At 43.3% G+C, this 15485-nt stretch overlaps 1 protein-coding gene across 1 annotated transcript in view; it reads left to right on the plus strand.

Moving 5' to 3' along the window:
* LOC111964692 (zinc finger protein 236) overlaps positions 1 to 15485 on the plus strand; it is a 97943-nt gene that overhangs the window by 31503 nt on the left and 50955 nt on the right. The window contains exons 11-14 of the mRNA XM_070444059.1: positions 8347 to 8550; positions 8632 to 8764; positions 14543 to 14803; positions 15115 to 15371. Coding sequence (XP_070300160.1) covers positions 8347 to 8550; positions 8632 to 8764; positions 14543 to 14803; positions 15115 to 15371 — 855 coding nt within the window. The remainder of the gene's footprint in view (positions 1 to 8346; positions 8551 to 8631; positions 8765 to 14542; positions 14804 to 15114; positions 15372 to 15485) is intronic.

Below are 15485 nucleotides of genomic sequence, written 5' to 3' on the forward strand. Positions count from 1 at the left end.
TGCCAATAATGTGCAATCACATTTTTTGGTTACTACATGATTCCATGTGTTATTTCATAGTTCCATAGTTTCTCAATGTAGAAAATAGTAAAAAATTAAGAAAAACCCTGGAATGAGTAGGTGTGTCCAAACGTTTGACTGGTACTGTGCTTTTTGTCTGTCAACAAGATGAGTAGACCTAACGAACAGCAAAAGCACTAGCCTATGTCAATCTACTATCCCCTATAAGACAAGTTGACCTATTCTGTGCGAGAAGTATATATTCCATACATAGTCTGGGACAGTTGTGGGACATAATAGATCCCAAATTAATACAACCACTAGCATAAAAAGGCAGTTTTACTCAATAAGGCTGATGCAACAGATCAGAACGTTTAGCTTAAAATGTTGATAAACTTTTGGCCATTTCTTCACATTATAAGCGCAGGAATACGCATGCAGTTGTAGGCTATATGCACAAATCTTCCATTAGTGGGGACAACACCATTATCAAATTGTGAAGCGTATTAATGTGCTTAATTTTAAGAAGTTATTTGGCCACTTTAGTTGTGATACATTTACATTTAAGTCATTTAGCTGACGCTCTTATCCAGAGCGACTTACAAATTGGAAAGTTCATACATATTCATCCTGGTCCCCCCGTGGGGAATGAACCCACAACCCTGGCGTTGCAAGCGCCATGCTCTACCAACTGAGCCACACGGGACCAACCCGTGATACAAACCTTATCAAAACATATAGGCCCATGGGCTAGGCTACATGAGGTGTGCGATTTTGATTAGAAAAAATAGCAAAAAAAGGCATTGTTTAGTATAGGCCATCACACACGTTTTCTCACGCAATTGCATAGCCTACAGAACTGTTGCGCAGCATGAGCTCGTGGGCTCTCATGAAGTGTTTGCTTAGGTTGTCGATCACATTTGCATTGATGTCAGAGTGATTAGAGGGACAATAGAGTGCTGAGTACCAGTCAGTTAGCAAGTTTGGCAGGCTGCTAATAACCATCAGCAGCATCAGAGCTTGGAGAAGCCTAATTACCGTGACTAAATGGTTATGTGGGATTTGACTGCCTTCATGACTCGTGACCACCGGTGTGGAGATAATACGGTCACCGCAACAACAGCCCTGCTCTTAGTCGAGCAGTGAATATCAAAAACAGTTTCAGCCACAAAGACCAGGGAAGTTTTTCAATGCCTTGCAAGAAGGGCACCTATTGGTCGATGGGTAAAAACAGAAAACATTTGATTATATAACCCTTTGAGCATGTTGAAGTTATTAATTACATGTTGGATGGTGTGTCAATACACCCAGTCACTCCAAAGATAAAGGGATCAAATCAAACTTTATTTGTCATATGCGCTGAATACAACAAGTGTAGACCTTACCGGGAAATGATTACTTACAAGCCCTTAAGCCCTTAACCAACAGTGCAGTTCAAGAAGAGTTAAGAAAATATTTACCAAATAAACTAAAGTAAAAAATAATAAAAAGTAACAGAATAAAATAACAATAGCAAGGCTATATACAGGGGGTACCGATACTGTGTCAGTGTGCGGGGGTACAGGTTAGTTGAGGTAATTTGTACATGTAGGGGTGAAGTGACTATGCATAGATAATAAACAGTGAGTAGCAGCAGTGTACAAAACAAATGGAGGGGAAGGGGGGGTGTCAATGTAAATAGTCTGGTGGTCATTTTATGAATTGATTAGCAGTCTTATGGCTTGGGGGTAGAAGCTTTTAAGGAGCCTTTTGGTCCTAGACTTGACGCACTTGTACCGCTTGCCATGCGGTAGCAGAGAAAACAGTCTATGACTTGGGTGACTGGAGTCTCTGACAATTTCATGGGCTTTCCTCTGACACCGCCTATTACAGTTGAAGTCGGAAGTTTACATACACCTTAGCCAAATACATTTAAACTCAGTTTAATCCTAGTAAAAATTCCCTGTCTTAGGTCAGTTAGGATCACCACTTTATTTTAAGAATGTGAAATGTCAGAATAATAGTAGAGAGAATGATTTATTTCAGCTTTTATTTATTTCATCACATTCCCAGTGGGTCAGAAGTTTACATACACTCAATTAGTATTTGGTAGCATTGCCTTTAAATAGTTTTACTTGGGTTAAACGTTTCGGGTAGCCTTCCACAAGCTTCCCACAATAAGTTGGGTGAATTTTGGCCCCTTACTTCTAACAGAGCTGGTGTAACTGAGTTAGGTTTGTAGGCCTCCTTGCTCGCACACTTTTTCAGTAGTGCCCACAAATTTTCTATAGGATTGAGGTCAGGGTTTTGTGATGGCCACTCCAATACCTTGACTTTGTTGTCCTTAAGCCATTTTGCCACAACTTTGGAAGTATGCTTGGGGTCATTGTCCATTTGGACGACCCATTTGCGACCAAGCTTTAACTTCCTGATTGATGTCTTGAGATGTTGCTTCAATATATCCACATAATTTTCCTCCTCATGATGCCATCTATTTTGTGAAGTGCACCAGTCCCTCCTGCAGCAAAGCACCCCCACAACATGATGCTGCCACTCCCGTGCTTCACGGTTGGGATGGTGTTCTTCGGCTTGCAAGCCTCCCCCCTTTTCCTCCAAACTTAACAATGGTCATTATAGCCATCATCAGCCCAGAGGACATTTATTCAAAAAGTACGATCTTTGTCCCCATGTGCAGTTGCAAACCGTAGTCTGGCTTTTTTATGGCTATTTTGGAGCAGTGGCTACTTCCTTGCTGAGTAGCCTTTCAGGTTATGTCGATATAGGATTCGTTTTACTGTGGATATAGATACTTTTGTACCCCCCTTTTCCTCCAAACTTAACAATGGTCATTATAGCCATCATCAGCCCAGAGGACATTTATTCAAAAAGTACGATCTTTGTCCCCATGTGCAGTTGCAAACCGTAGTCTGGCTTTTTTATGGCTATTTTGGAGCAGTGGCTACTTCCTTGCTGAGTAGCCTTTCAGGTTATGTCGATATAGGATTCGTTTTACTGTGGATATAGATACTTTTGTACCTGTTTCCTCCAGCATCTTCACAAGGTCCTTTCCTGCTGTTCTGGGATTGATTTGCACTTTTCGCACCAAATTACAAATTACAAAGGATGAACCAGACTTGGAGGTCTCCAATTTTTTTTCTGAGGTCTTGGCTGATTTCTTTTGATTTTCCCCTGATGTCAAGCAAAGAGACACTGAGTTTGAAGGTAGGCCTTGAAATACATCCACAGGTACACCTCCGATTGACTCAAATGATGTCAATTAGCCTATCAGAAGCTTCTAAAGCCATGACATTTTCTGGAATTTTCCAAGCTGTTTAAAGGCACAGTCAACTTAGTGTATGTGAACTTCTGACACACTGGAATTGTGATACAGTGAATTATAAGTGAAATAATCTGTCTGTAAACAATTGTTGGAAAAAAGGACTTGTGTCATGCACAAAGTAGATGTCCTAACCAACTTGCCAAAACTATAGTTTGTTAACAAGACATTTGTGGAGTGGTTGAAAACAAGTTTTAATGACTCCAACCTAAGTGTATGTAAACTTCCGACATCAACTGTATGTAGGTCCTGGATGGCAGGAAGATCTGGGGACCCATGCCAGAATTTTTCACTCCTAAGGGGGAATAGGTTTTGTCGTGCCCTCTTCACGACTGTCTTGCTGTGTTTGGACCATTATAGTTTGTTGGTGATGTGGACACCAAGGGACTTGAAACTCTTGACACGCTTCTCTACAGCCCCATCGATGTTAATGGGGGCCTGTTTGGCCAGCCTATAGTACACAATCAGCTACTTTGTCTTGCTCAAGTTGAGGGAGAGGTACAGGAGGGGACTGAGTACATACCCCTGAGGGGCACCATTTTTGAGGATTAGCGTGGCAGACGTGTTGTTGCCTACCCTTACCACCTGGAGGTGGCCCGGCAGGAAGTGAGGAGCCAGTTGCAGAGGGAGGTGTTTAGTCCCAGGGTCCTTAGCTTAGTGATGAGCTTCATGGGCACTATGGTGTTGAACTCTGAGCTCTAGTCAATGAACAGTATTCTCACATAGTTGTTCCTCTTATCCAGGTGGGAAAGGGCAGTGTGGAGTGCGATTGAGATTGCGACATCTGTGGATCTGTTGGGGCATTATGGGAATTGGCGTGGGTCTAGGGTTTCCGGGATATTGTAAAGTGGTTGTTCCACTGGATATCATAAGGTGAATGCACCAATTTGTAAGTCGCTCTGGATAAGAGCGTCTGCTAAATGACTTAAATGTAAATGTAAATAATGCTGTTGATGTGAGCCATGACCAGCCTTTCAAAGCACTTCATGGCTACCGACGTGAGTGCTACGGGGCGGTAATCATTTACCTTTGCTTCTTTGGACACAGGGACTTTGGTGGTCCTCTTGAAACAAATAGGTTTTACAGACTCGGTCTGGGAGAGGTTGAAAATGTCAATCAAGACACTTGCCAGTTGGTCCGCTCATGTTTTGAGAACACGTCCTGGTAATCCGTCTGGCCCCGCAGCTTTGTGAATGTTGACCTGTTTAAAGGTCTTGCTCACATCGGCTACCGAGAGCGTTATCACACAGTCATCCAGGATCCTTCCTAACTCAGATGCAGGAGAGGAAGGATACTGCTCAGGGTTTTCACCATAAGGCCAATAGTTGACTAAAACAGTTACAGAGTTTAATGGCTGTGATAGGAGAAAACTGAGGATGGATCAACATTGTAGTTACTCCACAATATTAACCTAAATTACAGAGTGAAAAGAAGGAAGCCTGTACAGAATACACAAATCCTGTATAAGGCACTAAAGTAAAACTGCAAGAAATGTGGCAAAGAAATTAACTTTATGTCCTGAATACAAAGCTTTATGTTTGGGAAAATCCAACACAACACATCACTTAGTACCACTCTTCAAATTTTCAAGCATGGTGGTGGCTGCATCATGTTATGGGTATGCTTGTCATCGGACTAGGTAGTTTGTTTTTTTAGGATAAAAAGAAACGGAATAGATTGTCATCGGACTAGGGAGTTTGTTTTTTTAGGATAAAAAGAAACGGAATAGATCTAAGCACGGGCAAAATTTCCTAGAGGAAAGCCTGGTTTAGTCAGCTTTCCAACAGTCACCGAAAACACAATGTCATATCTACACTGGAGTTGCTTACCAAGACGACATTGAATGTTCCTGAGTGGCCTAGTTACAGTTTTGACTTAAATGGGCTTGAAAATCTATGGCAAGATTTGAAAATGTCTAGCAATGATCAACAACCAACTTGACAGCGCTTGAAGAATTTTAAAAGAATACATATAGAATACAAATATTGTACAATTCAGGTGTGCAAAACTTAGAGACATACCCAGAAAGACTCACAGCTGTAAACGCTGCCTAAGGTGACTAACGTGTAGTGACTCAGGTGTGTGAATACTTATGTTAATTAGATATGTTTGTATTTCATTTTTACTAAATGTGCAAAAAGTATGGGATATCGTGTGTAGATGGTGAGGGGAAGAAAAAAATATATTTAATCAATTTTGAATTCAGCCTGTAACACAACAAAATGTGGAATAAGTCAAGGGAATACAGTGAAAGCACTGTATAACCTGTCAGAAATATCCAGTTGATCAACTACTAGCCCATGTTAGCTAGCTAGATAGGTCAGTTAGGCTAACCAAATATCAAAGTCCTGTAGTTATCATGGCCAGATTACGTTCCTAGAGGCCTCGATCTCCTGGGGGGCCCAATTTTTCTTTTTTTCTTTTGTTGAGTCACTCCTATGAACACACAAGACATGGCAAAAGGTGTAGAATTACTTTTAAATTAGCTTTAAAACTGAAACATTTTCTCGCCGCCCCATGGCAAAGGGTGTAAAATTGCAGCAAATAAGATTTTAAAATTGAAATATTTTCTCTATGCAAACGAAGTGTGTGAACAGTTTGAACAGTTTCGGGTCGTATGGGTTGCGAGGTGGGGGTTTATTACTACGCTGATAAATATCCATCCGGACCTTTGCCACCTAGGAAGCCCAGACCTTTTCAAATAGTAGTTGACTACCCCTGTTCTAGATTGAATGCACAGTGGTGCACCAAAGCTATGATTAGCTTTAATTAGCCTCGTGTTGCCGGTGAACAGATAGTGTGGTGTAAAGCTTTTGATACGCGGTTGTTTACAGAGGTGACGTTCGTGGTGTCCTTTCACTGATTGCAGTAGTTGGGATTTCGTTTCACAGCCAAGATTAAGATGTCTGGGTGAATTATGTGGTGCCATGTAATGCTTGGCCTTCCATAATTATTTAATTAACACACACACACGCACACAATTAACGCAGATGCCTCTAAACCCATGGCCTCATCTCTCATTTGCATGACGATTTGATTACTGGTATTGCTTCGTCTTTTAGAGTGTTGCCCTTAACGTAGCCGCGTATCCGTCTTTTGGTGTTAGAGTTGATTGATGCAAAGTAGAGATTTTCACAGATCCACCTGTACCCAATACCCAAGACCCGATCCGGGACCAGAGCGGGTCTGGATCCAGAATTCTAAATAATGACACGGGTCTGGGTCGGATCTGATATGATTGTCACAAGTCTCGGGTATGTGTCATTTTAACTGACGTGTCCGAAAGGGCCCGTACCGATCCGAGCGCAACTGCTGCAGTCGAGAGAGACATTGTATAATTTATGCTGCTGCTCTTGCTTTTCACGAGAGAGGATTGTGGCGCGTGTAGCTTGTTGTTGTAGGCAATCATAAGTCATTAAAGCCGCAATAGGCTACAGTCATAGAACCTCCTAATCAAAGGAAGATGGAATGAAAATGACGGAATTAAAAGTTAAAGGAGAAGGATAGGCTACAACGACCAAGAGCCAACCGGTAGGGTGCTGCTTAATATTCCTCATGTAGTTGTTGTTATTTAGAAGTCTAGACATGGGAGGAATATGTCTTCTGAAATAGGATACTTGTTATTTGGCCATTGGTTAGTTTTATTGCAAGGAATTCTAGTTGGTCAACCACAGGCTAGGGCTGGGTTATCAAACTACATGCTGTCCCTTTTTCTGGGGAGCGAACCACTGGAGAGAATCACTGGAAAGAACCACTGGAGAGAGCATCACTGAGGACAGGGGAGAATGACCATCTACCGCCCAGTATGATTTGTCCTCTTCGAATAAACCTATCTTCCTCCCCCTGATTTGCTTTGGAGTCTGTGTTATTAAAGAATAACAAATTGCTAACACTAGCTAACGTCAAGACAGGTACTACGTAATCATATTTGATGATAAATAACCTAGCTATGGCAGCTATTAGTCTACTATAGTGCGAGTCGGCTTGTTGGTTGGTTGCTGTCTCTTGTCTCTCCCTCCCTGCTCCCCGTGTCACTCACTCACAGTATGGCCCTTCCCCGCCTGCTAGAGCTGCACTTCTCTTGCGCTTTATCAGCTCCGGTTAATCAAGTAGCTTAAAAATGACTTTTCTGCTGCTTCCATCACTCGGATCAGACCGTGTCAGGTCAATACGGAACGGGTCATGAAAACACACTTGTTTGTGATTTAGTTCAAATTCAAGTTGATTTAATTTCTTCACATGTCATACGATTCGATTCTGAATTACGTAATGCATGATTTAAAAAAGGATTTTAATTTAAGAAAAAACAACAACAATGCAACATTTAGGTGACTGTGGTTCAGTCTGTTAAGGTGTCCGCATGCTTCCGAGTTTGTGCATATATTTGTGCATATATTATGACAACATTTTGTTAGTTTTGGCAGCTGGAGTCAAGCCAAGTCTACGCCCCTTCGTCTGTGATTGGTCAACAGTAGGGATTCTTCAATAAAGTCTTTGTCATTCAAAGAGAGACGACTTGTTTTCATGCAAAATTTAATTATTGGAAAATACTGCACCAAACATCTTAGTTTGATGTAAATTGCGCGACTAAGATCTTTTCGGCAGAAACATAAAATGGATGACCGATTTCTTGAGTCATATTAGATTAATTCTGACCTTTTTGAGGAATCGTATACTAGCTATGGCGTCTCAAAATGGACAAACAGTACTTTCAAAAGAAGGTCTTTGAAGGGAGAATGCGAATACGCTAGTTTGGATCGGCTAGCCGAACTGAAGCATGCTGACAACTTTAGGGGTTGGCGTTCCACAGGTTTCTTTTGATTTGATCTAATCTCTCAGGAGACATTGGTACGTTAAATCGATTTCGGCCTACTCAATACGACACTGTTTATAAGTTTGTATTTTCTCTAGCTTGTCTCTTGATTTAACTGACATGAATACATTTCCATTTCAAAACTGATGCAGTTGGTTCTCGTTATTGTCTGAATTTAATTCTACATGCTAATTGAGGTTTATGTTCTTGTTATCAGGTGTGCGTCCGTTCCCGTGCCCTCACTGTGACAAGATCTTCCGTACATCGGGCCACAGAAAAACACACATCGCCTCTCACTTCAAGAGCCTGCAGCAGAAGAAGCACAAGTTCCCACGCAAAGCCCATAAAACCAAGGTGTCCAAGAGCAACATACCTCTGCCTGATATCCCCCTGCAAGAGCCCATACTTATCACGGACCTCGGTAACACATGCATGCTCACTCGCTACCTCACAAGCACGCATACACACACGCACTTTGTTCATATTGTCCCCTCCTCCCCAGGTCTCATCCAATCCCAGAACCCTCGCCTGGCCTTTCAGACGTACCTGGAGATGGTGGACAATGATCGGCCATACAAGTGTCCCTGCTGTAACAAGGCCTATAAGAAATCCAGCCACCTCAAGCAGCACGTTAGGTACAGCTATCCGCTACACGTGTCACACACACCCACAAGCATTTCGCTACACTTGCAATAACATCTGCTAACCATGTGTATGTGACCAATAAAATTCTATTTGACGCACACAGCATATGTTGTACTGTCCTTGTGGGGGCCTAAAATTGATTTCCATTGAAAGTCCTGGTCTAACCATAACCCTAAATCTAACCCCTAAGCCTAAAATAGCCTTTGTCTTCAACGGAAATGTCCCCACGAGAGAATTTTACTTGTTTTACTATCCTAGTGGGGACTTTTGGGGATCTCCGGTACCCACAAGGATAGTAATACAAGCCCACACACACACACACATGTAGTTTGTATTCACATGTATTCCTTTCGAAATATCATCCTCTCTGAAGCAGCTGGCATTGCCGACATATACCAATGAATGTATTTCTGATTTGAGTGCATGGATATATAGTTGGGAGAGGAAGTTATATATTTAGCTTCAGTTTAGATCCTCTTGTACTTTGTCATTGGGGCGGCAGGTAGCCTAGTGGTTAAAGCGTTGGCCCAGTAATCGAAAGGTTGCTAGATCGACTCCCCGAGCTGACAAGGTAAAAATCTGTTGTTCTGCACCAGAACAAGGCAGTGTTCCTAGGCCGTCATTGTAACTAGTTAAATAAAATATAAATTTAAAAAGAAAAGTGGGATAAGCCTGCTATAGCATGTCAGACAGCTGCTGAGCTGCTGTTATCAGTGGAGTTAGAGTCCACCCCTGTGGCTTAGTGGCATTAGCTCCTCATTTGATGCTAGAGGGATGAGCTGGGCTGAGCAGAGCATGGGGATGGACAAAGAGGCAGGGGGAGGGAAGGCTCAGCACATGGCAGAGGGTTTGAGCCACTGGCAGACGGCTGGGTTCAAGTAGTATTTGTTTTCTTTCAAATACTTTGAGGGTTTTATTGAGCCTGCCTAGAGTGCCAGGCAAACTCGACCAAGCACAGCTAAAGTAAACTAGATATACAGTTGAAGTCGGACGTTTACATACATTTAGGTTGGAGTCGTTAAAACTCTCGTTTTTCAACCACTCCACAAATTTCCTGTTAACAAACTATAGTTTGGCAAGTCAGTTAGGACATCTACTTTGTGCATGACACAAGTAATTTTCCAACAATTGTTTACAGACAGATTATTTCACTTATAATTCACTGTATCACAATTCCAGTGGGTCAGAAGTTTACATACACTAAGTTGACTGTGCCTTTAAACAGCTTGAAAAATTCCAGAAATTGATGTCATGGCTTTAGAAGCTTCTGATAGGCTAATTGACATAATTTGAGTCAATTGGAGGTGTATCTGTGGATGTATTTCAAGGCCTACCTTCAAACTCAGTGTCTCTTTGCTTGACATCATGGGAAAATCAAAAGAAATCAGCCAAGACCTCAGAAAACAAATTGTAGACCTCCACAAGTCTGGTTCATCCTTGGGAGCAATTTCCAAACGCCTGAAGGTACCACGTTCATCTGTACAAACAATAGTATGCAAGTATAAACACCATGGGACCACGCAGCCGTCATACCACTCACGAAGGAGACACGTTCTGTCTCCTAGAGATGAACGTACCTTGGTGCAAAAAGTGCAAATCAATCCCAGAACAACAGCAAAGGACCTTGTGAAGATGCTGAAGGAAACAGGTACAAATGTCCCCATATCAACCGTAAAACGAGTCCTATATCGACATAACCTGAAAGGCCGCTCAGCAAGGAAGAAGCCACTGCTCCAAAATCGCCATAGAAAAGCCAGACTACGGTTTGCAACTGCACATGGGGACAAAGATTGTACTTTTTGGAGAAATGTCCTCTGGTCTGATGAAACAAAAATATAACCGTTTGGCCATAATGACCATTGTTATGTTTGGAGGGAAACGGGGGAGGCTTGCAAGCCGAAGAACGCCATCCCAACCGTGAAGCACTGGGGTGGCAGCATCATGTTGTGGGGGTGCTTTGCTGCAGGAGGGACTGGTGCAAAATAGTTGGCATCATTAGGGAAAATTATGTGTATTTATTGAAGCAACATCTCAAGACATCATCAGGAAGTTCAAGCTTGGTCGCAAATGGGTCTTCCAAATGGACAATGACCCCAAGTACACTTCCAAAGTTGTGGCAAACGGCTTAAGGACAACAAAGTCAAGGTATTGGAGTGGCCATCACAAAACCCTGACCTCAATCCTATAGAAAAAACTGAGTTTAAATGTATTTGGCTAAGGTGTATGTAAACTTCAGACTTCAATTGTACAAAAGTACTTGGACACCCCTTCAAATCTGTGGATTCTGCGATTTCAGCCACGCCCATTGCCCACGACTTTCAACGTGGCACCGTCATAGGATGCCACCTTTACAATAAGTCAGTTTGTCAAATTTCTACCCTTCTAGAGCTGCCCCTATTGTGAAGTGGAAACGTCTAGGAGCTGCGAAGTGGTAGGCCACACAAGCTTACGGAACGAGAGTGCGGAGTGCTGAAGCATGTAGCGCATAAAAATCGTTTGTCCTCGGTTGCAACACTCACAACATAGTTCCAAACTGCCTCTGGAAGCAACGTCAGCACAATAATTGCTAGTCGGGAGCTTCATGAAATGGTTTTCCATGGCCGAGTAGCCTAAAATTAGCCTAAGATTACCTTGCGCAAAAACCAGAGCATCGGCTGGTGTGGTGTAAAGCTCTCCGCCACTGGATTCTAGAGCAGTGGAAACGCGTTCTCTGGAGTGACGAATCACGATTCGCAATCTTGAAGTCCAACGGACGAATCTGGGTTTGGCAGATGCCAGGAGAACACTACCTGCCCCAATGCATTGTGCCAACTGTAAAGTTTGGTGGATGAGGAATAATGGTCTGGGCTAGGCCCCTTAGTTCCAGTAAAGGGATATCTTAACGCAACAGCATACAATGACATTCTAGACGATTCTGTGCTTCCAACTTTGTGTCAACAGTTTGGGGAAGGCCCTTTCCTGTTTTTGTATGACAATTCCCTCGTGCACAAAGCGAGGTCCGTACAGAAATGGTTTGTCGAGATCGGTGTGGAAGAACTTGACTGGCTTGCACAGAGCCCTAACCTCAACCCCATCGAACACCTTTGGGATGAATTGGAAAGCCGACTGAGAGCCAGGCCTAATCGCCAACATCAGTGCCCGACCTCACTTATGCTCCTGTGGCTGAATGGAAGCAAGTCCCCCGCAGCAATGTTCCAACATCTAGTGTAAAGCCTTCCCAGAAGAGTGGAGTCTGTTATAGCAGCAAAGGGGGGACCAACTCCATATGAATGCCTATTATTTTGCGTCCACATACTTTTGGTCATGTAGTGTATTTCAAGTATAGAAAACAAATACTATTTGAGCCCAGGTCTGGCTAACGTCTGTGCTGTCTATGCTCTGCGGGCCTGGTTTATGATAAGACAGGCCAGGTAGAGAGGAAAAAATGTACAGAGGGAAGAGATCTGAGGGGATTTAGGTACAGAGAGGGGGAGAGAAAATATTCAGATATAGTGTGGGGCGGCAGGTAGCCTAGTGGATAAAAGCCAGTAACCATAACAGTAATTGCTCCTGTAAGTCACTCTGGATAAGAGCTTCTGCTAAATGACTAAAATGTGTACTGGGCCATTTTATTTTTGTCTGGTTTAATCTCCAGGTTGTTGTCAGGAATAATGTGTAATGTCACAGTGGTGGATAAGTCTTATTTTTGTTTTCAGTAGCCTAAGTCATTATAGGTCCATTAACTAGCAAATGTATCTGGAAAATGTCACCCTGCCATTTACCACAGGAAAAAAATCCCTCTAAAATGAGTATTGTATTCAGTTTCTGCCTTTTTTCTTAGTTTGAGAAATATGGGAGATTGAAGTTTAGGGCTTCATGGAGTAATTTCCCGAGCGATATTCATTGATTCTCTCAAGCTGTCTTTTTGCCCTTTGGGCTGACACATCGAATCTTCCCCTTTACTAAAATGTTTCTTCATTTTACTACTGTGAGGAAAATAAAAGTAACGGCCTATATAATAAAGGTCACAGTCTCGATAAACTAGGAAACAAAAGTTAACCTTAATAACAATGTTGCCTTCGCTGCTCCACTCAGCATATCTGAGATTCCCTAGTGTCTGTTTACCTCACACTATGACAGAGCCCAAGTCAAAACTCTGTCACATTATACTAATAAACGTGTTCCTCAGTCAGAGGGAATTTACTGCATACACCATGCACAACGTATAATGCTTACTGTTTTTTTAGGATTTGCAAATTCGAGACCCTTGACATTTTATAGAACCATTTATTCTTCCTAATTTGAGCCATTTGACTCAGACCATAACACACCCAGTCATAACATCACCTCTCATAACATTACATTATATTCATAACATTCTACTACACCCAGGGTTGATATGCAAAGTGTTTGTGACATGACCTGAGGAAGATCCTTGTGGATTAAAACGTTGTCAGTAAAGGTGGTAATTGGGAGCATATTCAGTGTGCGGGCCTTTCTGTTCTTGTGTTGATACAGTACAAGCTCTGTCAGGTTGGATGGAGAGCGTCACTGCACAGCTATTTTCAGGTGTCTCCAGAGATGTTAGATTGGGTTTAAGCCCGGGCTCTGGCTGGGCCACTCAAGTACATTCAGAGACTTGTCCCGAAGCCACTCCTGCGTTGTCTTGGCTGTGTGCCTGTTGGAAGGCGAACCTACGCACTAGTCTGAGGTCCTGAGCGCTCTGGAGCAGTTTTTCGCCAAGGATCTCTGTACTTTGCTGTGTTCATCTTTCCCTCGATCCTGACTAGTCTCCCAGTCCCTGCCGTTGAAAAACATCCCCACAGCTTGATGCTGCCGCCACCATGCTTCACTGTAGGTATGGTGCCAGGTTTCCTCCAGACGTGACGCTTGGCATTCAGGCCAAAGACTACAATCTTGGTTTCATCAGACCAGAGAATCTTGTTTCTCGAGACCTTTAGGTGCCTTTTGGCAAACTCCAAGTGGGCTGTCATGTGCCTTTTACTGAGGAGTGGCTTCCGTTTGGCCACTCTACCATAAAGCCTGATTGGTGGAGTGCTGCAGAGATGGTTGTCCTGGAATGTTCTCCCATCTCCACAGAGGAACTCTAGAGTTCTGTCAGAGTGACCATCAAGTTCTTGGTCACCTTGCTGACCAAGGCCCTTCTCATTTTGGCCGGGCGGCCAGCTCTAGGAAGATCTTGGTGTTTCCAAACTTCTTCCATTTAAGAATGATGGAGGCCACTGTGTTCTTGGGGACCTTTAATGCTGCAGAAATGTTTTGGTACCCTTCCCCAGATCTGTGTCTCGACGCAATCCTGTCTCGGAGCTCTACTGACAATTCATTCAACCTTATGGCTTGGTATTTGCTCTGACATGCACTGTCAACTGTGGGACCTTATATAGACAGGTGTGTGCCTTTCCAAATCATGTCCAATCAATTTCATTTACCGCAGGTGATCTCCAATAAAGTTGTAGAAACTTCTCAAGGATGATCAATGGAAACAGGATGCACCTGAGCTCAATTTCAAGTCGCATAACAAAGGGTCTGAGTACTTGTGTAAATAAGGTTTTACTGATTTTTATTTGTAATAACTTTGCAAAAATATCTGTAACCTGTTTTCGCTTTGTCATTATGGGGTAATGTGTGTAGATTGAGGATATATATATATATTTTTTTAAACCGTTTTAGAATAAGGCTGTAACGTAATAAAATGTGGAAAAGTCAAGGGGTCTGAATACTTTCTTAATTTCCCATGATATTAACATTGTTAGGTCATCTTCCATCAGGTCTCACACGGGAGAGAGGCCGTACAAGTGTGTCCAGTGCGGTAAGGGATTTGCCTCCTCGGGGGTGCTGAAGGCCCACATCCGGACCCACTCGGGCCTCAAGGCCTACAAGTGCCTGATTTGTGACACCACATTCACCACCAGCGGCAGCCTCCGCCGCCATATGACCACCCACAGCGACATGCGGCCCTACATGTGCCCTTACTGCCAGAAGACCTTCAAGTCCTCACCCAACTGCAGGAAGCACATGAAGACCCACAGGTTAGTAATGCTCATGTGTTGTCAGGCACAGAGTTGTTTCGGGTCATGTGATCTGACCAGGTGGAAAAAGTGAAAGACTACAGGCCCTAATTCAGGTCGTTTCATCAGGAATACTGGCTAGCTAAGTGGCTAGCGAGAGCGTCGCTCTCCCAATTTGGTTATTGTCATGTTGCTGAAATTTGTGTGAAATTGAAACGTTCAACTCTAAATCTCTAGATGTCAAATCTTTCCATAAAAAATGGCTGATTTCTGTTTGTTTGTAGATCAAAGTAGTAAACAACCTGAATCCACCTCCCCATTCCCCCTCCCAGGTATGAGTTGGCCCAGCAGCTCCACCAACAGCTGAACCCGGAGCCCTCGACGCTGGACGACCCCATGGACGGCACCACCGTGACCCACAACCTGCAGGTGGAGCTGGAGGACGGCACCCTACAGCAGGAGGCTCCTCCCATGGTGGGCTCAGAGCAGCAGGGCATGCTGGGACTGGGCCAGGCGCAGGTGGTGGACGGCGGCCAACAGGTGTCGCTGGAGACCCAGCTAAGTGACCAGCCCCTGGGACAGGAAGAGGGTAAGAGTGTCAGCGTGTTAGAAGGCATCAGTTTGGACAAGGCACAGACTCACTGGTCTTGGACACGTAATACGTAGTTATTAGGGACGCATGGGGATTTGAGGATCAGTGATT

The sequence above is a fragment of the Salvelinus sp. IW2-2015 genome, linkage group LG6.1 (assembly GCF_002910315.2).
Source record: "Salvelinus sp. IW2-2015 linkage group LG6.1, ASM291031v2, whole genome shotgun sequence".
NCBI lineage: Eukaryota > Metazoa > Chordata > Actinopteri > Salmoniformes > Salmonidae > Salvelinus > Salvelinus sp. IW2-2015.